This window comes from Cebus imitator, unplaced genomic scaffold (assembly GCF_001604975.1).
Source record: "Cebus imitator isolate Cc_AM_T3 unplaced genomic scaffold, Cebus_imitator-1.0 Scaffold375, whole genome shotgun sequence".
Lineage (NCBI taxonomy): Eukaryota > Metazoa > Chordata > Mammalia > Primates > Cebidae > Cebus > Cebus imitator.
In genome coordinates, this window is record NW_016107690.1 from 1,798,002 (window position 1) to 1,818,272 (window position 20,271).

The window sequence follows — 20,271 nt, forward strand, 5'->3', positions numbered from 1 at the left end:
GCTGCCTCCTGTGAGCCTCGCCAAGGCCCACTGTGCACCCCAGCTCTTTGGAAGGGCCGCCTTGCAGCCGGCTTCACACAGGACGCCCACAGCGCTGGCCCAGAAGCACCCCTTCTTCCCAGCCCAGCCCTTGGCCCTGATCAACCTTTCTTATTTTATTTTTATTTTTATTTTCTTGAGACAGAGTCTCACTTTGTCACCTAGGCTGGAGTGCAGTGGTGCAATCCTGGCCTCCTGGAGTAAACTGAGGTGACAGGCATGTGCCACCACACTCAGCTAATCTTTTAAATTTTTTTTTTAGACAGGAGTCTCACTCTGTCACCGGGCTGGAATGCAGTGACGTGATCTTGGCTCACCGCAACCTCCAACTCCCAGGTTCAAGTGATTCTCCTGCCTCAGCCTCCCAAGCGGCTGGGACTACAAGGGCGCATGCCACCACACCTGGCCAATTTTTGTATTTTTAGTGGAGATGGGGTTTCACAGTGTTGGCCAGGATGGTCTTGACCTCTTGACCTCGTGATCCACCTGCCTCAGCCTCCCAAAGTGGTGGGGTTACAGGCGTGAGCCACCGCGCCCAACCTGATCAGCCTCTTTTAACAGCCTGGGGGATGCAGGACCCTCCCTGCTGGTGGAGGGACCCTCAGGAGCTCCTGCCCCCTCGCCCCTCTGGCCACCAGACCCAGGAGCCGCTCCGTAAAGTCCCTGTCTCTGCCTGGCCAGACGCGTTCTTGACATTCTTGTCTGTTTACGCAGGCCGCCTGGCCAAGTCTCAGAAGCCTCCACCGGCTGCAGGCTCTCTCCCCGCTGGTGAGAAGATGGCCCTGGCAGCAGCTCCCGGTCGGCGTACGGAGCTGGGAGTGGCACTTTCCCAACTATGAGAACTATGCTTGGAATTCAGAGCCACCGCCAGCCTCTCTGGGTCTCTGCCCCAGCTTCCTGTACAGCTGGAAAACACCTCCAAGAGCGGCCGTGGCATCACAGGCCTAAAAAAGGTCTCAGCGGGAGGGGGAAGCCAGGCTGCCTTGCTGCCCAGTGCGGCTGGCTGTCTGCTCTGCAGAGACTCGCCAGGCAGGTTTGAGCTCCCCGGGATGCTCCATCCTCAGTGCGCCCTGGGTCCCCGTAAAGTCTGCAACCACCCCAGGTCTGCTGTCTGCTTCTCGGCTTCGCAGCCCAGAATACCTGGATTCAGCCCACCCACCCCCGAGCAGGGTCCCACGCCCCCGCCCTCCGCGCAGGCTGGGCGCACCATCATGCTAAGAGTCCTGGCAAGGGTCGGCCTTAGAGCACAGGCTGGGTGCGGAGGTTCACACCTGTCATCCCAGCACTTTGGGAGGTCGAGATGGGAGGATCCATCGCCTGAGGTCAGGAGAATGAGACCATCCTGGCTAACACAGTGAAACCCCGTCTCTACTAAAAATACAAAAAAATCAGCGCGGCATGGTGGTGCACTCCTGTAGTCCCAGCTGCTTGGGAGGCTGAGGCAGGAGAATCAGTTGAACCCTGGAGGTGGAGGTTGCAGTCAGCAGAGATCGCACCATTGCACTCCCGCCTGGGCGACAGAGCAAGATTCCATCTCAAAAAAAAAACAATAAAATTGTCATCAGAAGATATCAGTTTACCATCCGTGGCCTCAGGACCTCCACAGCCAACATAGGTTTTCTCCTCTCCATTCATTGCTGTTTTGTTCTGTTTTGTTTGAGAAAGAGCCTTGCTCTGTAGCCCAGGCTAGAGGGCAATGGTGCAGTCATTGCTCACTGCAGCCTCCACCTTCCAGGTTCAAGCAATTCTCCCACCTCAGCCTCCTAAGCAGCTGGGACTACAGGTGCGTGCCACCACACCCAGCTGATTTTTGCATTTTTGGTAGAGAAGGGATTTCACCCCGTTGGCCAGGCTAGTCTCGAACTCCTGACCTCAGGTGATCCACCTGCCTCGGCCTCCCAAAGGGCATTCATTATGCTCTTATGAAATTCTGCGTCTCTTCCCCAAGAACTGTAGTAGTTTCTCCTCAGCCCTGAGGTCACTGTAACCAGGTCCACACCTAACACCACAGCCCCTCCTGGGCCACTTTCCCGCCTCCATCCAGCTTCCTGCCCATCAGACCTGTGCACTTTGAGCATGCTCCGTGTATTACATGTTGATTACATTTATATAGTATGAAGCTGTTCTATATCCTATACCATATTTGTTTTATTATCGGCCAGGTGCCATGGCTCACGCTTGCAGTCCCAATGATTTGGGAGGCTGAGGCAGGAGGATCGCTTCAGGCCAGGAGTTTGACACCAGCCAGAGCAACATAGCTGTAGAGACTTCATCTCTACGAAAAAATAAAAGATCCGCCAGGCAGGCACTCAGGAGTAGCATGCACCTGTACCCCGGGACTCAGGAGGCCCAGGCAGGAGGATCACTTGAACCCAGGAGGCGGAGGTTGCAGTGACCCAAGATCGTGCCATTGCACTCCAGCCTGGCAACAGAGCTAGACTTTGTCTCAAATATACGTGTGTGCGTGTGTGTGTGTGTGTGTGTATATACACACACACACATAGTATACATATGTGTGTATATATACACATATGTATACTATGTATACATACATATATACACACATATATAATATGTATATAATATATACATAAATATATTCACTCACATGCATTTGTATACTATATATTTTACATATATATTATATATAATTTATAATGGATGTTATCTAATATTTTGCATATTATATTTTATATATATAATATATATTACATTTTACATGTATCTGTAATATATATTATACACACACACACACACACACACACACACACACACACACACACACAAATGGAACCTGGCCAAGAAGCCAGACTGCACCCCAAGGCCAGGGGCGCCCCTCCTGAGAAGCCAGGGCGTCTCAGCCTCCGCACAGAGCCCCGAGGGTGCCACGGAGCCGCGGGAAACCGCTCTCTGGTTCTGAACTTTGCAGCGGAGAAAGCCGAGGCTCAGGGAAGTCAGGGACGTGCTCAGAGCCAGGTCTCCGGCCCGAGAACGTCCTCCGGCTCAGGCCTTGTCCCAGGCCCCCGTGCTCCGTCACACGCACGCCCACACACGCTTCAGGCTGTGCTGGGTGCTGTTCTCTGCAGCACGCCAGAAACACAGAGCTTATATGTCTTGCTCCAAGACAAACAAAACAGCGATTGTTTTAATCTTTCACTTTAGTTCTGATTAGGAAAGAAACATGTGGCTTCGTTTTCAAAAACAGCAGGCCGAGGTTCTTTTTCTTTCTTGTCTTTTTCTTTTTTTTTTTTTTTTGAGACAGAGTCTCAGTCTGTTACCCAGGCTGGAGTGCAGTGGCTCAGTCTCAGCTCACTGCAACCTCCACCTCCCACGTTCTAGCAATTCTCCTGCCTCAGCCTCCTGGGCAGCTGGGACCAGGCACACAGGCGAATGCTGCCACACCTGGCTAATTTTTTCTGTATTTTAGTCGCCCAGGCTGGTCTCGAACTCCTGGGCTCAAGTGATCCACCCCTCTCGGCCTCCCAAAGCCCTGGGATTGCAGGCATGAGCCACCACACCTGGCCCAGGATTTCAACATATGAACTTGGTGAGGTCAGAGAACACAAACATTGAGTCTGCCACAAACAGCCCAGGTGAGTTTACGAGTGTGCCGTGTTCTGGGAAATTCTGAGTCAAGGTCACCTGGAGCTAGAAGCCATTTCAGTGTTCCAAAAGGAACTCACATTTGAACCCCGCATCATAAAGGAGGGACATGTCACGGAGCAAAACCATCTTCCAGAGTTAAAGTTGACGTCTATAGCCGGGCAGGGTGGCGCGTGCCTATAGTCCCAGCTATTCGGGAGGCTGAGGGGGGAGGATTGCTTGAGCCCAGGAGTTCTGGGCTGTAGTGAGCTATGCCGATCGGGTGTCCGCGCTAAGTTCGGCATCAATACGGTGAGCTCCCGGGAGCGGGGGACCACCAGATTGCCTAAGGAGGGGTGAACCAGCCGAGGTCGGAAATGGAGCAGGTCAAAACTCCCATGCTGATCAGTAGTGGGATGGCACCTGTGAATAGCCACTGCACTCCAGCCTGGGCAACATAGCAAGACCCCGTCTCAAAAAAAAAAAGTTGACATCTGCAAAGACAGCCACAGCCCCCACTTCATGCCTCAACCAAATGTCTCTTGAGCAGCTGTATGTGCCAGGTTCTAGGGAGAACAACTCAGATCTTTTTTTTTTTTTTTTTTTTTGAGACAGGGTCTTACTCTGTTGCCCAGGCTGGAGTGCAGTGGCGTGATCTCGGCTCACTGCAGCCTCCACTTCCTGGGCTCAAGCGATCCTCCCACCTCCACTGGGATCTCCACACCCAGCTAGTTTTGTTTTGTTTTGTTTTTTTATAGAGTCAACGTTTTGCCATGTCGCCCAGGCTGGTCTCAAACTCTTGGGCTCAAGTGATCCTCCTGCCTCAGTCTCCCAAAGTGCTGGGACTGATCAGCATGAGCCACTGCACCCAGACCACAAATCTTTGGCATCATGAGGCTTACAGTCCAGTAGGGGGACAACTAAAACATTAAATTAAGTACTATAGCTGGGCGCAGTGGCTCACGCCTGTCAGCCCAGCGCTTTGGGAGGCTGAGTTGGGCGGATCACAAGGTCAAGAGATGAAGACCATCCTGGCTAAGATGGTGAAACCCCATCTCCACTGAAAATACAGAAATTAGCCGGGCGTGGTGGCACACGCCTGTAGTCTCAGCTACTGAGGAGGCTGAGGCAGGAGGATCGCTTGAACCCAGGAGGTGGAGGTTGCAGTGAGTGGAGATTGCGCCACTGCAGTCCAGCCTGGCAGGAAAATGAGGCTCCATCTGAAAAAAATAATTATAAATACTATGAGAAAAGAGACAGAGAGTCATGAGAGAATGATGTGGCGGGCTGAATGATTGGCCCCAAGGTTGTTGCAATTGTTAATTTTATGTGTTAACTTGACCGGTCCACGGGGTGCCCAGGTAGCCGTTTATTTTATTTTAACTTTTTTAAATTTTATTTATTTATTTATTTTTAAAGATGGGGTTTCACCGTATTGGTCAGGCTGGTCTCGAACTCCTGACCTCAGGTGATCCGCCCGCCTCAGCCTCCCAAAGTGCTAGGATTACAGGCATGAGCCACCACACCCGGCGCCAGATAGCTGTTTAAATGTTACTCTGGCTCTGTCTGGGAGAATTCTTCTGAATGAAATGAACCAGTGGCTGGGTAAAGCACATTGCTCCCCACTCTCCAATGTGGGGCCTCGTCTAATCAGTTGAAGTCCAGGATAGAACAAAAATGCTGAGTAAGAGAAAAATTCCTCCTGCCTGGCAGCCTTCAAGCTGGCAGAGAGGTTTTTTCCCAGCCTTTGGGCTCCAAATGAAACATCTGTTCTTGGGTCTCAAGCCTGCTGGCTTTCAGACAAAAACTAACCGTTCTCATGTGTCTCTAGCTTGCCAATTGTATATCATTTTTGTTTTTGTTTTGTTTTGTTTTGTTTTTTGTTTTTTGGAGACGGAGTTTCGCTCTTGTTACCCAGGCTGGAGTGCAATGGCGTGATCTCGGCTCACCGCAAACTCTGCCTCCCGGGTTCAAGCAATTCTCCTGCCTCAGCCTCCTGAGTAGCTGGGACTACAGGCACGTGCCACCATGCCCAGCTAATTTTTTGTAGTTTTAGTAGAGACGGGGTTTCACCATGTTGACCAGGATGGTCTCGATCTCTTGACCTCGTGATCCACCCGCCTCGGCCTCCCCAAGTGCTGGGATTACAGGCTTGAGCCACCGCGCCCAGCCCTTGTTTTGTTTTTTTAACTTTTTTTTTTAAAGATGGGGTTTCACGCTGATGGCCAGGCTGGTCTTGAACTCCTGACCTCAGGTGATCCACCCACCTCTGCCTCCCAAAGTTCTAGGTTTACAGGCGTGAGCCACCATGCCCGGCTGGTTTTGTTTTTTGTTTTTTGTTTTTGCAGGAGGGAGGTGGGTTTAACAGTTTATTAGGATTTATAAGTCATTTTAAAAGCAGTCAATTTAAACCAAGTAGAAATAAGTGTGCAAAAAGTCTGCAAAACAAAACATACTTTAAACATGTTTAAGTAGATAGATTATGTGAAATTCTGGATTTTTCAGTCTCTTCATTGTTACGGCATAGCAGCCAATCATCCTTAGCTTCAGTTGGAGCAAGCCTCCTAAACCCAGCTCCACAGCAGATTCCAGCTTCTATGTCAACCCCCGTCATGTGCCCTTCAAAGCTTTCCTTTAGGGTTAAGACGGCTGTAGGAATGGCATCTTCAAGTTCCAGATCTTCTTTATCTCTTTGCTCAAGGAAACTTTTCCCACTTACAAAGTTCTTTCCCACTGCTGTAGCTTTCCAGGCAGAGTAAGCTCCAGATGGACCCGACTGAAATAAACATGGTCGCCCCTCATTCCAAGCACAAATAAACTCCAAATGGACGAACAGCACCAACTGAGTATATTCTTGCATCACAGAAGCTACTCTCTGTACCAGCTGAGCTGTGGGAATGGCTTCTTGGTACCCAACATAGTGCTGTTGAGCTAGTTTTCTTTTTTTTTTTTTTTAATTATTATTTTTTTTTAAAGAGATGGGGGTGTCACCATGTTGGCCAGGCTGGTCTCGAACTCCGGACCTCAGGTGATCCACCCATCTCAGCCTCCCAAAGTGCTGGGATTACAGGCATGAGCCACTGCACCCGGCTTGTTGAGCAAGTTTTCAAGCTCTGCGAACAAGCACTCTAATCTGGGCCTGTGCCACTGTATACCAGACCTATATGCAGTGATCAGTTCCACTCTGTGCACACTTGGCTCATGATTTCTGTTTTTTCTCAGTTGCTAATGCCACATCATTTGCAACTTTAATTCCCACTGACCGGGCTCCTCCAGCTGCAGTGGTCAAAGCATATTCGACCTGGACAAGTTTACCAGGTGGGCTGCATGTCATCAGCAAAAAGCCGCACCCGTGCTCCGCCATCTTTACCCGAAAAGCCACTAATTATTCATCTTATGACTTCTCAACCTCCACAATTATGAGAGCCAATTTCTTATAATATAAGTATCTTCTGGGCAAGCCATCTACCTTCTCTGAGTCTTAGTTTCCCAGGGGTGGCCATCTCCCGCATGGCCCCCTCCAGGGTTTCAGAATCTGGAAAATGCTGAGCTCATGAGGCCACAGGATGAGAGAGGAGATGATCATGGAGCCATGTATCAGAGGATGCAGTTCTTTGACAGAATCGGAGCTGGGGGAGGAATTTTTGGCAGTAGGAATTGAACAGTAAGCCTTGATTTTTGCACTTGATTGTGTAAAGGATTAGAAGCTGTTGGTGATTTCTGAGTAGCAGAGGAACAGATTCAACTGTATTTTCAGAAGTGCACTCTAACTGTTAGGAGGAGATGCAGGGAGTGGGGGGTGGAGCAGAGGCCACTGATCTGCCTGAGGCTGCAGAGCACTGCTGAAGTAGACATCCAGGGAGGGGCTGGCTGCACTGAAGAAAAGTCTCCAGGGACAACTGGCCTTGAGTCTTGTCACTCTGACCTTGGACCAGTCACAACAGATGGGGATGTATATATATTTTCAGATGGTGGCTTCATTTTGTGTGCAGGTGAAATTGCAAAATTAATGCATCACCAGTAAACTCCTGAAGTAATATTTATAACTCCTGTCACTGGAATCCAATAACCAAAATAATGTAATAAAAATGTAACAGTAGAAGCATAGGACATCTTGTGTTGTGGATTGTGAGTACTGAGCTGATGGCTGTTATAATTCATGGATGTTCTAAGGCTTTTACAGAGTTTTTCACTTCTTGTTGATCCTTCCACTGCAACTTTAGAATTATTATTATTATTACTTTGAGATGGAGTTTTGCTCTTTTTGCCCAGGCTGGAGTGCAGTCGCGTGATCTCAACTCACTGCAACCTCCACCTCCTGGGTTCAAGTGATTCTCCTGCCTCAGCCTCCTGAGTAGCTGGGGCTACAGGCCTATACCACCACACTTGGCTAATTTTGTATTTTTAGCAGAGATAGGGTTTCTCCATGTTGGTCAGGCTGGTCTTGAACTCCTGACCTCAGGTGATCTGCCCACCTCGGCCTCCCAAAGTGCTGGGATTACAAGTGTGAGCCACCGCGCCCAGCCAAACTTTAGAATTCTTTTATCAAGCTCTTTCTTCTGTGCAACATTTTTGTTCTTTTTCACTCCTTCCTGGATCTACCGTTCATCTGGAATTATTTTTCTCTAGTTTTACCTTCGAAAAGGCAAGTCTGTTGATGAGAAAGTCTGGTTTTGTCTGTCTGAAAATGCCCTTATTTCCCCTTAATTCTTGAAGGGTATTTTCACTGGGTCCACCTAATTGCTGCTGTTTTTCCCTCTGGCAACTTTTGTTTGTTTATTTTTGTTTCTAATTAACTGATTTTATCAAAGAGCAATTCAAATGCAGTAACATGAAGAGATCTCAAATATACAGTTTGACGGATTTTAGCAGATGTGAACATCTGTGTACACCAGCAACTCAACCAAGATACAGAACATTTCCATCACCTTAGAATTTCTTCCCTGGCTTTTTCTTTCTTTTTTTTTTTTTTTAGACAGAGGCTCTCACGTTGTTGCCCAGGCTGGAGTGGGGCAGTAGTGTGATCTCAGCTCACCACAACCTCCACCTCCTGGATTCAAGTAATTCTCCTGCCTCAGCCTCCTGAGTAGCTGGGACTACAGGCGTGCACCTTCATGTCCGGCTAATTTTCTGTATTTTTAGTAGAGATGGGGTTTCAGTATGTTGGCCAGGCTGGTCTCGAACTCCTGACCTTGTGATCTGCCTGCCTTGGCCTCCTAAAGTGCGGGGCTTATAGGCGTGAGCCACCGCCCCCGGCTGTGCCCGGCCTTTCATGGCCCTATCTAGTCAACAGCCTGGCCAGAGGCAGCAACCTCTGTTCTGATTTCTATCACCATAGTTTTGCCTATTCTTGAACTTTTTATAAATGGGATTGTAGCCTGTGCACCTCTAATATCCGGCTTCTGTTGCTTGCCAAAATATATTTGAGAGTCATACATGTTGCTTTATCTCCCCATAGCTGATTGTTTTCTGCTGTGCAGCTGTATGTCATTCTATGAAATGCTGTGGCTTGTTTATACATTCTCTTGTTGACAGGCATCTGGGTTGTTTCCAGTTTTTGCTGCTATGAGTAAAGCCTGTGAACATCTTGTACAAGTCCTTGTATGGAGATCTGTTTTTATTTATCTTGAGTAAATCCCTAGGAGCAGAATTGCTGGGTCATAGGTGAGGTATGTGTTCAGCCCTATAAGAAACTGCTAAGCCATTTTCAATGGTGGTTGTACCGCTTCACGTTCCCATCAGTAATGGGTGATGCATCCAGTTCTGCATCCTCCCAAATATTTAGTGTTGTCAGTCTTTTTAATTTTTGCCACTCTAGTGGATGAGAGGCAATCTCTCATGATGGTTTGAATTCCTATTGCCCTGATGACTAATCATTAGACACCATTTCATGTGCTTATTGGCCATTTCTCTGCCACTGTTTAGGAGGTTTATTTTGCCTGGGGTTCACAGATTCTTACATCTGTGTCTTAAGGTGTTTTTTTTTTTTTTTTATCAGTTTTAGAAAGTTATCGGTCGTTATCTCCTCAAAGACTGTTCCTGCCTCATTCTCTTCTCCTTCTGGTGCTCCAATGACATGTACGTTACACTTCACTGCATCCGCTGCATCTTTTGTCCTCTCTTCTGTAGGTTCTTTCTCTTCTTGCTTCTTTCTGGTTATTTTTCTCTGTTCTGTCTTCTAGTTCACTAATTTTTATTTCTCCCACTGACTTCTTACTTTTCAGATATTGTCATTTTCTCCATATCCACTGGTTCCTTTTTTTTTTTTTTTTTTTTTTTTTTTTTGTCTCCTTTTTTTTTTTTTTTTTTTCCTATTCTGATTTGCTGCTAAAATTCCAATCTTATCTTTTTATCTCCTTGGACATAATTAACACAGTTATTTTAAAGCTTCCGTCAATTCCAGCATATGGAAACTCTGTGGGCCTGTTTGTAGTGCTGGTTATTTCTGCTGATTTGTGTTTATGTGGTCCTGGCTGCTTGTATGTCTGGTTATTTTTACTTGCAGACATTGTATTTGTGGATTTGTATGTAGAAATAATTCGAGGCCCAGGATGATACTGTCTTCCTCCAGAGAGGATTTATGTTTACTTCTTCCAGGTACCTGGGGCCGCCTTAATCCAGTACCAGGGATTGAGATGATTCAAAATTCAGCTGCTGTTGCTCTAAGGGCCTGCCTGCTTCCTCTTAATTGTTACTTTTTTGGCGGTGGGGGGGACAAAGCCTTGCTCAGCCACCCAGGCTGGAGTGCAGTGGCGCAGTCTCGGCTCACTGCAACCACTGTCTCCCGGGTTCAAGCAATTCTCCCGTCTCAGAATCCCAAGTAGCTGGGATTACAGGTGTGCCCCACAGCATCCACCTAATTTTTATATTTTTAGTAATATTTTGTAATTTTGTATGTTTTAGTATTTTTGTATTTTTTATTTGCATTTTAGTAGTTTTGCCATGTTTGCCAAGCTGTTCTCAAACTCCCGACCTTGTGATCCACCAGCCTCTGCCTCCCAAAGTGCTGAGATTGCACACCTGAGCCATCATGCCCAGCCGTGATCCTTACTCTAACAGTGCAACGTTAAATTGTCCCAGCTCACACCAAGGGGGAGTTTACCGAGCCTTCTCCCCTCAGCAAGCCCTGGACCTCAATCTCTGCACCCTTGGCCTTGTGAAGCTGATAACAAATATCACTCAACCTCTCAGCAAACCCCCCTCCCATCCCAGGAAAACGTAACCCCAAACCCAGGCTCTCTTTCCGGGCTTCCATCCTCCCCTAAATCCTGGCTGGAAATTCTCCACCCTCTTAGTAACTCTGCAGACACTTGAGCAGACGCTTTGACATTCTGTCCAGATTTTCTTTCTTTCTTTTTTTTTTTTTTTTTTTAGCAAAAGTCTCATTCTTTTGCCAGGCGCCAGGCTGGACTGCAGTGGCACAATCTCAGCTCACTGCAACCTCCGCCTCCTGGGTTCAAGTGATTCTCCTGCCTCAGCCTCCTGAGTAGCTGGGATTACAGGCATGCGCCACCACGCCCAGCTAATTTTTGTATTTTTAGTAGAGACGGGGTTTCACCATGTTGGCCAGGATGGTCTCAATCTCTTGACCTCGTGATCCACCCACCTCAGCCTCCCAAAGTGCTGGGATCACAGGCTTGAGCCACCGTGCCCGGCCCAGATTTTCTTTCTTTTGTGAGACAGGATCTCGCTCTGTCACCTAGGCTGGAGTGCAGTGGCACAATGTCAGTTCATTACATACAACCTCTGCCTCCCAGGTTTAAATGATTCTCCCGCCTCGGCCTCCTGAGTAGCTGGGATTACAGGCAGGCGCCACCACGCCCAGCCAATTTTTGTATTTTTAGTAGAGATGGGTTTTCACCATATTGGCCAAGCTGGTCTCAAACTCCTGACCTCAAGTGATCCTCCCACCTCAGCCTCCCAAAGTGCTGGGATGACAGGCGTGAGCCACTGCCCCTGGCCCTAGCCAGCTTTTGTAGTTCACCTCAGCAGGAGACTGCATTTGTCCTTAGTAGCTAACCCACTGTTGTGCAAGCCAAAATCCACCAAGAGAGATTTTAACCCAAAGTCCAGGTCGTTTAGAAGGAGGTCATGGATATTCTAGGTCATCTTGATCTCAGAGCTGCAGAATGACAAATGAAGACCCATCCTCAGCTCTGAGAGGAGCCCTCTGATTTTCCACTTGAGGAAGCAGAGCCGGGATTCAAGTCCTAGGCTTTCCATTTCCAGGCACGGGCTCGGTGTTCCTTCTTCAGGGACAGGTGTCCACCTGTATCCCTTGAATGAGATCCCTGGAAATGACCTCACCTCTCCCTGAAACTTGAAAATTCTGTCAATTCAGCAAGAGGTTGATGTAACTCACAGTCCCCCGAGGCCCTTTCGTCCCTCATCAAGTCCATAAATGACACGGAAGTGATCTAAGCATGACTGGCCACCCAAGACTTTTGGAAGTAATCACGGAGTTTACAAGACTCTCTTCTGGCCTTTAAGTCTCAAAAGAAGAAGGGCTTTGCCCAAGCTCCTGCCTTCAGTTCAACAACACATACAAAAATGACCTGGGCACAGCGGCTCACGCCTGTGATCCCAGCACTTTGGGAGGCTGTGGCTGGCGGATCACCTGAGGTCGGGAGTTCAAGACCAGCCTCACCAACATGGAAAAACCCCGTCTCTACTAAAAATACAAAAATTAGCCGGCATGGGGACACATGCCTATGATCCCAGCTACTTGGGAGTCTGAGGCAGGAGAATCACTTGAACCCGGGAGGCGGAGGTTTCGGTGAGCTGAGATCTTGCCATTTGCACTCCAGCCTGCGCGACAAGGGCAAAACTCTCTTAAAAAAAAGACACGAAAATGGCCGGCAGGGCTGTTGCAGTTCCCAGCTGCACCCCAGCCTCAGGGCAGGGCAGGGGAGTGGCAGCAGGGTGCAAGTCCACGGGGGCTGAGATTTCTCAAGGGCTCCCGGCAAACCAACCCTTGTCTTCCCAGCAGCTGTGTTTATACTTGGCATTTGCCACAGGTCCCTAGAAGAGGGCCCTCTCCTTGGCTGCCAGACTCTGGGACCCCCATTTGCTGGCACAGGAACCCGGGGGCCAGGCCTGGTGCCGGGATGGGAGTGTCCCTCTGAGCATTCCAGCAGAGGTCACTGGGGCTCAGAGAGGGAAGGCAACTTTTCCAAGGCCACACAGCTTGGTAGAGCCAGGGCAGATTTCTGGTCGACCCTCTTCCAGGGTTCCCTCCTCTGTGGGAGCTATGATCTCACTCTCTTCAAATGTGATGGGGCGTGAGTCTTGGGGGAAGGCTCCAGCCCTGTGAGGCCTCTCCTAGTCACAGAGCATTCTGGGACGCTAATAAAATTAAGCCCCTGGCTGGGTGGGGTGGCTCACGCCTGTAATCCCAGCACTTTGGGAGGCCGAGGTGGGTGGATCACCTGAGGTCGGGAGTTCGAGATGAGCCTGACCAGCATGGAGAAACCCCATTTCTACTAAAAACACAAAATTGGCTGGGCGTGGTGGTGCATGCCTGTAATACCAGCTACTCGGGAGGCTGAGGCAGGAGAATTGCTTGAACCTGGGAGGCGGAGGTTGCGGTGAGCCGAGATCAGGCCACTGCACTCCAGCCTAGGCGACAGAGTGAGACTCTGTCTCAAAAAAAAAAACTTAAGATAAATGATAATCAATAAACTTATAACAGATTATATACCTATATAACGAATACGTATATACAGATATAAAATAGCAATCTAAATATAAATACAAATATAAAATTAATAGCAAACAATATAAATGTCAAAATAGAAATCAAACTAATTAATACTGCATAATTATATAAATGATGAATAAATATACAAATATGCAATATGTGTAGTATAAAGATATAAATACTAATAAAACTAATTAATAATACATGACTGAATATATAGTGGATGAATCTTCAAGTCATGTAATAAATGCATGATAAATGACAAATATAAATATATGAGTATAAATGGAAGTATATGCGTAAACATATAAATATATAATGACAATATATACAAATATGTAATAAATTTATAATATTTTAATATAATGTAGCATAAGTTTATATTATAAACTAGTAGCAGGCCGGGCACAGTGGCTGATGTCTGTAATCCCAGCACTTTGGGAGGCCGAGGCGGGTGGATCAGCTGAGGTCAGGAGTTCGAGACCAGCCTGGGCAACATGGCAAAACCCCATCTCTACTAAAAATATAAAAATTAAACGGGCATGGTGGTGGGCACCCATAGTCCCAGCTGCTCGGGAGGCCAAGGCAGGAGAACCTTGGGAGGCGGAGGTTGCAGTGAGCCGAGATCACGGCAGTGCACTCCAGCCTGGGCGACAGAGTGAGATTCCATCTAAAAAAAAAAAAAAATCAGAGCATTGGGTTTTATTCCAACTTCTAACTCTTACACATAACACAGTTATAAACACCTTTCTATATGTGTCTTTTTATTTCTTTTCATTTGTTTTCCCTGGGGATACCTGCCGGCTGTAAGGGTTAAGGGCCGAGGCTCTCCGGTGACTCCTGTGTCCCCACCGCCCTCCCTGCCCTGCTGCCAGCTCCTCTCCTGTGGCTTCGCTCACCCTTGTGCACTGGAGCCTTGGGTCTCAGAAGCCCAGATCTGCTGACCCTCCCTTGAGCAACCACAGATTCCCACTCTGCCCTGGGGTGGGGGCACCCTCATCCTTCTTGACGCTCAGGCACGGGTGGGATTTGTCTGCACGAGGCAGGCTTAGACTCGGGTGTGGCTATGAGCCTTTTGTTAGGAGGCCAGCTCAGGGCCCAGCAGCGTCCCTCTTCAGTTTTATTTTTGGAGAACCTCGGCTGGAGTCATGCCTGGAGACTTGCCTCCCCGAAAGGCCTGCGCACCAAGGCAGGGCCGACCCTCAGGACAGGGCTGACCACCTCCCGCAGCCTCCCGGGGCCCCCAGGCAAGTGCGTTCAGGTGGGGTTGCCCGGCACACCGTGCCTCTTCAGGGAGGCCGCTGGGAGGGGCGTTCCTGGCTGACTCAGCACGTGGCCAGCTCTGCTGGTGTTGGCTGAGTCCTCAGCTGGGGCATGGCTGCTCCTGAGTCACTGTGGGCTGGTGACACCCACCGAGACAAGGACTTGGGGAGGCGGCCGCATGGGTGATGCAATCTGTGTCTGAGTCTCGGCTTCTCAGTGCGGGCATACACATGCACGTGCGCCTGCACGCACACACACATTTGCAGACACGTACACACCGACCCATGCACATATGCACACACCCACAGTGACATATACACATGCCCACACACGTGCGCACACACACGGACACACCAGTAGCAACATACATGGCCACACACATATGCACATATACAGTGACACGCCCACACTCGTGCAGACACACGTACACACCACAGTGACGTACATATGCCCACACACATGCGCACACCATGCACACACCCATAGCAACATACATACCCACACGTGCACACACATATGCACAGTGACATGCCTACACACGTGCACATACATGTGCACACTGACAGGCATGCCCTCACACATACACCTATGCACACACTCATGCAGACACATACACATAGATACACATATGTACATATGCACGTGCATTCATATAGACACAGATGGACATGTCCCATATGCTCATGTACATAGATGCACAGACTCATATGCATGCTGATATGCACACCTATGTGTACACATGTACATGTGCACACACGCAGATATGTATGTACACACATACACATGCACACTTGTGGATGCTAGCATGCACATATGCACACATGCACATGCAAGGTGCACACACATGTGCACACACATGCAGACATATGTACATGCCCATGCATGCATATATGTATACACCCAGTGACATACATGCTCACACATGTGTGCACACATGCAGACACATGTACCCACCCACGCCTGCACATATGTACTAACCGCAGTGACTTACACATGCCCACACATATGCCCACATCCATAGCAATATATGTGCCCACACACGTGCATGCACACATGCACACAGTAACATGCCCATGCACACATACACACATGCATGTACACATACACACATTTACACACCCATGCACGCACATATGCACACACCCAGTGACATGTACATGTGCCCACACACATGCACGCACACACACGTGCACACACACACATGTATGTGTGTACACATGTGCACGCTTGTGCGTGCTAGCATAAGTGTATACACACACATGAACCCACACGGTACACATACAAACACGTGTGCACGCACATGCAAGTACATATGTGCACAGTGCCATGCACATCACATGTACATACACAGCCACACATACATGTACAGTCATGTGCACATTGACATACACGAAAATACAAAAACATAGGAACACATGCTCACACACACACACACACAGTGCAGCCCTCTGTGGCCTTTCTGAAAAGCAGGCCGGAGTTATTCCTCAGTCCAAAGGGAGCCTCTCTCAGGGAATTTTGTTCAAAACAGAAAAGCCGGCAAGACTCAGGCCCTGATGCTCACGTGGAAATGTCGGGGGTGGGGGGGGCGGCCCAGGGCAGTGGGTGCCCAGGGTGTGTGTGGACGCTCCTGATTGTGGATGTGAAATAGGACCCCCTGGCCTTCCAAGGAAAACAGGGGGTGGGGCCGACCCGTTTGTTCTCTGTGTGCTCATATTTTTAGCACTGAGTAATTTAGGTATTTTTAAGCTGAACCAAGGGCGGTTTTCCCTGAGCTGGACGTTTTGTGGCTGCTTTGAAGCTTTCTGGAATGGGAGCCCTCTGGGCAGCCACACGTGGGCTCTGCCTCTAGAGCAGACAGATTGGGCCTTCTCTGCCCCCAAAAAGTGGGGGCGGGACGTCTGCTGGAAACCAAGGCGGCTGGGCAGTGTCAAAGGGATTTTTTTTTTAATTGACCCTTTTATTGAGATTGCGGTGGGGTCCCATCCAGTGCTAACAAAACGTGTAGAGGAGTTCTGTGTCATTCCCCGGCCGTGCCTGGTGGTCACATTTGGTAAAGCTGTGGGCAGGATCACAGCCAGACAGTCACACGTTCCCGGCTTCAATCAGATTCCGCAGTGTTCAGTGTTCTGCTCACTGGTGTGTGAGTGTGTGAGGCTCTCTGTGAGCTTATCACCGTGGAGGCCTGTGGCTTCGTCACTGTCGCTGAGGCACTAACAGGGCTCAGTTGCCCTTTTATTTACTTATTTATTCAGAGATGGGGTCTCACTGAGTTGCCCAGTCTGGCCTCAACTTCCCACCTCAGCCTCCCAAGTAGCTGGGACCACAGGAGTATGCCACCCACGCCCAGCTAATTTGCAAATTTTTTATAGAGAGAGGGTCGTGCTGTGTTGCCCGGGCTGGTTTCAAACTCCTGGACTCATGTCCAGCCTCCCAGCACCTTGAGAGGCCGAGGCAGGCAGATCACTTGAGACCAGGAGTTCGAGACCAGCTCAGCCAACATGGTGAAACCCCGTCTCTACCAAAATACAGAGATTCGCCGGGCGTGGTGGCACATGCACCTGTAATCCCAGCTACTCGAGAGGACAAAGTGGGAGAGCCGCAGAAGCACAGCTGCAGGGAGCTGAGATCCAGTCACTGCATTCCAGCCTGGGTGACAGAGCGAGACCCTGTCTCAAAAAAAAAAAAAAAAATGTTGGCTGGGCCTGGTGGCTTATGCCTGTAATCCCAGCACTTTGGGAGACCAAGGTGGGCTGATCACCAGGTCAGGAGTTCAAGACCAGCCTGGCCAACACAGTGAAACCCCATCTCTACCAAAAATGCAAAAAATTAGCCGCGGGCGGTGGCTCATGGCTGTAGTCCCAGCTACTCTGGAAGCTGAGGTAGCAGAATTGCTTGAACCCTCGAGGCGGAGGCTGCAGTGATCTGAGATCGCACCATTGCACTCCAGCCTGAGCAATAAATAAAAAATTGTTTTTTCAAAAAAAGTCCTCTTAAACATGTTACAGAAACAGAACTGCGCCACACATCCCAGGCCCTGGAGGGTCATTCTCCTGCGGTGTGGAATGCATGGACAGTCCCTTCTTTCTTACCACTGAGGAGACATTTTTTGAAAACTCTGGAATCTGCCGTGGCTTTTCTGCGGCTGCCTGGCTCTGCAGAACAGACGGTGACGCCGTGACACGGGGCGCGGCTTCATTAACAACTCATAGCTGCCCGGCTGGGACTGCGGCTGCCCAGGACTCATGAACCTGGCCCCTGCCCCTGCCACCCCCATCAGCACTGACCCCCTCGCTGGGTCCTACTAAACAGGTTTCTTTAACCTGGTCACAGCCAACACGTGGGGCAGGGTTGTTCCCTGGGGTGGGGCCGTCCCAGGCACTGCATCGTGCTGGACGGCATCCCTGGCCTCCAGCCCCCCCATGCCAGGGGCACCCCCCAGTCACGACAGCCACAAATGTCCCAGACACCACCCAGTGCTCCATGGGGAGCAGAGTCACCCCCACATGAGGTCTTAGGGGATTCCACAGACCCCCCCCAAGAGACTCTGCATCTCATCATCACCTGCCCTGTTGAGGTCCTAGGTTGTTCCAGGAGAATTCAAGAAGCACAGCACAGGCTCCTGACGGGCTGAGTATGAAGGACATAGAGGAGGGGCCAGCGTGGGGGCACAGGCCTGTAATCCCAGCATTTTGGGAGGCCAAGATGGGTGGATCACCTGAGGTCGGGAGTTCGAGACCAGCCTGACCAACATAGTGAAATCCTGTCTCTACCAAAAATACAAAAAATGAGCCAGGCGTGGTGGCACATGCCTGTAATCCCAGCTACCTGGAAGGCTGAGGCAGGAGAATCGCTTGAACCCGGGAGGCGGAGGTTGCCGTGAGTCAAGATTACACCACCGCACTCGGACCTGGCGACAGAGCGAGACTCCATCTCAAAAAAAAAAAAAAAAAGAAAGAGAAAAGAATATATTCTGGTAGAAATAGCTGTCATGTCAACAGTGGTTATATTAAGTAGAGAAATTATGGGAGATGTTTTTTTCCTTTTCTGTATCTTACTAATTTTCTCAACAGTGGTTGCTTATGAGTTTTATACTAAAATAGGTTTTATGGCTCACGCCTGTAATCCCAGCACTTTGGGAGGCCGAGGCGGGTGGATCACCTGAGGTCAGAAGTTTGAGACCAGCCTGACCAATATGGTGAAATCCCATCTCTTTAAAAAATAAATAAATAAATAAATAAATAGGTTTTTAAATTTTTGCAACATGGAAAGTAATACTTTTTTTTTTTTCTGAGATGGAGTCTTGCTCTGTCACTCAGGCTGGAGCACAGTGGCGCCATCTCTGCTCACTGCAACCTCCCCCTCCTATGTTCAAGAGATTCTTCCGCCTCAGCCTCCCAAGTAGCTGGGACTACAGGCATGTGCCAAACACTTGGCTAATTTTTGTATTTTTAGTAGAGACGGGGTTTCACCATGTTGGCCAGGCTGGTCTCGATCTCTGGACCTCGTGATCCACCCGCCTCAGCCTCCCAAAGCGTTGGGATGACAGGCGTGAGCCACCGCGCCTGGCCAGTTATACTCCTTTATGTACTAAAAACATAAAAGAGGCCGGAGCGGGGCTTTGACCCACACCCCTCTGCTTCCCCCACAGCTCTCTGGACGCCGGGGGCCTGGAGCTGATGGCAGACAATGTCAGCCACTAACAACATAGCCCAGGCCCGGAAGCTGGTGGAACAGCTGCGTATCGAAGCCGGGATCGAGCGCATCAAGGTGAGCTAGGCGCGCGCCAGGAGGAGGCAAGGAGCAGCCTGTGGGTGCCCAGCAAATGGTGGGCAGGAGGCTGGGTGGGAGGGCACAGGTTTGCACCACGGCTGTGCCTCTTGCTGTGTGACCTTGGGGCCATCCCTCAGCCTCTCTGAGCCTCCCTTTCCTCTGCAGAAAGAGGCGGCCAATCTCGTAGGTTCGTGCAGCAATGTAATGTGCTTTGTAAACACACCGCGCCCCGTGGAGAGGAGGCTTTGTCTCCCTGGTCAGCATGGCTCTGTCCAGATCCTCGGCAATGATGGACGAGGATGAAACAGAGACCCAGTCCGAGGCGGGAGGAGACACAGTGCCCTCTCCTTGTTTCACTTATGGGTTATTTGGAGTTTTTGACAAAGATCACACTTGAGGCCAGGCGCGGTGGCTCACACCTGTAATCCCAAGACTTTGGGAGGCCAAGGAGGGCGGATCACCTGAGGTCAGGAGTTCAAGACCAGCCTGGCCAATACAGTGAAACCCCATCTCTACTAAAAATACAAAAATTAGCCGGATGTGGTGGTGGGCGCCTATAATCCCAGCTACGCGGGAGGCTGAGGCAGGAAATCGCTTCAACCCGGGAGGCGGAGGCTGCAGTGAGCCAAGATCCCACCACTGCACTCCAGCCTGGCGACAGAGCAAGACTCTGTCTCAAAAAAAAATAAATAAAGCTTGATTTTTGTCCTAAAGAAAGTTAAGGCCAGGCGCGGTGGCTCACGCCTGTAATCCCAGCACTGTGGGAGGCCGAGGCTGGTGGATCACGAGGTCAAGAGATCGAGACCATCCTGGTCAACACGGTGAAACCCCGTCTCTACTAAAACTACAAAAAATCAGCTGGGCATGGTGGCGCGTGCCTGTAATCCCAGCTACTCAGGAGGCTGAGGCAGGAGAAT

General features: G+C 49.6%; 1 protein-coding gene and 1 pseudogene across 1 annotated transcript in view; one reads left to right on the forward strand and one right to left on the reverse strand.

Moving 5' to 3' along the window:
* Positions 1 to 20,271, forward strand: part of GNG7 (G protein subunit gamma 7) — a 184,056-nt gene that overhangs the window by 159,032 nt on the left and 4,753 nt on the right. Inside the window, exon 3 of the mRNA XM_017507475.2 lies at positions 19,233 to 19,351. Coding sequence (XP_017362964.1) covers positions 19,271 to 19,351 — 81 coding nt within the window. The 5' untranslated portion in view covers positions 19,233 to 19,270. The remainder of the gene's footprint in view (positions 1 to 19,232; positions 19,352 to 20,271) is intronic.
* LOC108288510 lies at positions 6,008 to 6,985 on the reverse strand (annotated as a pseudogene).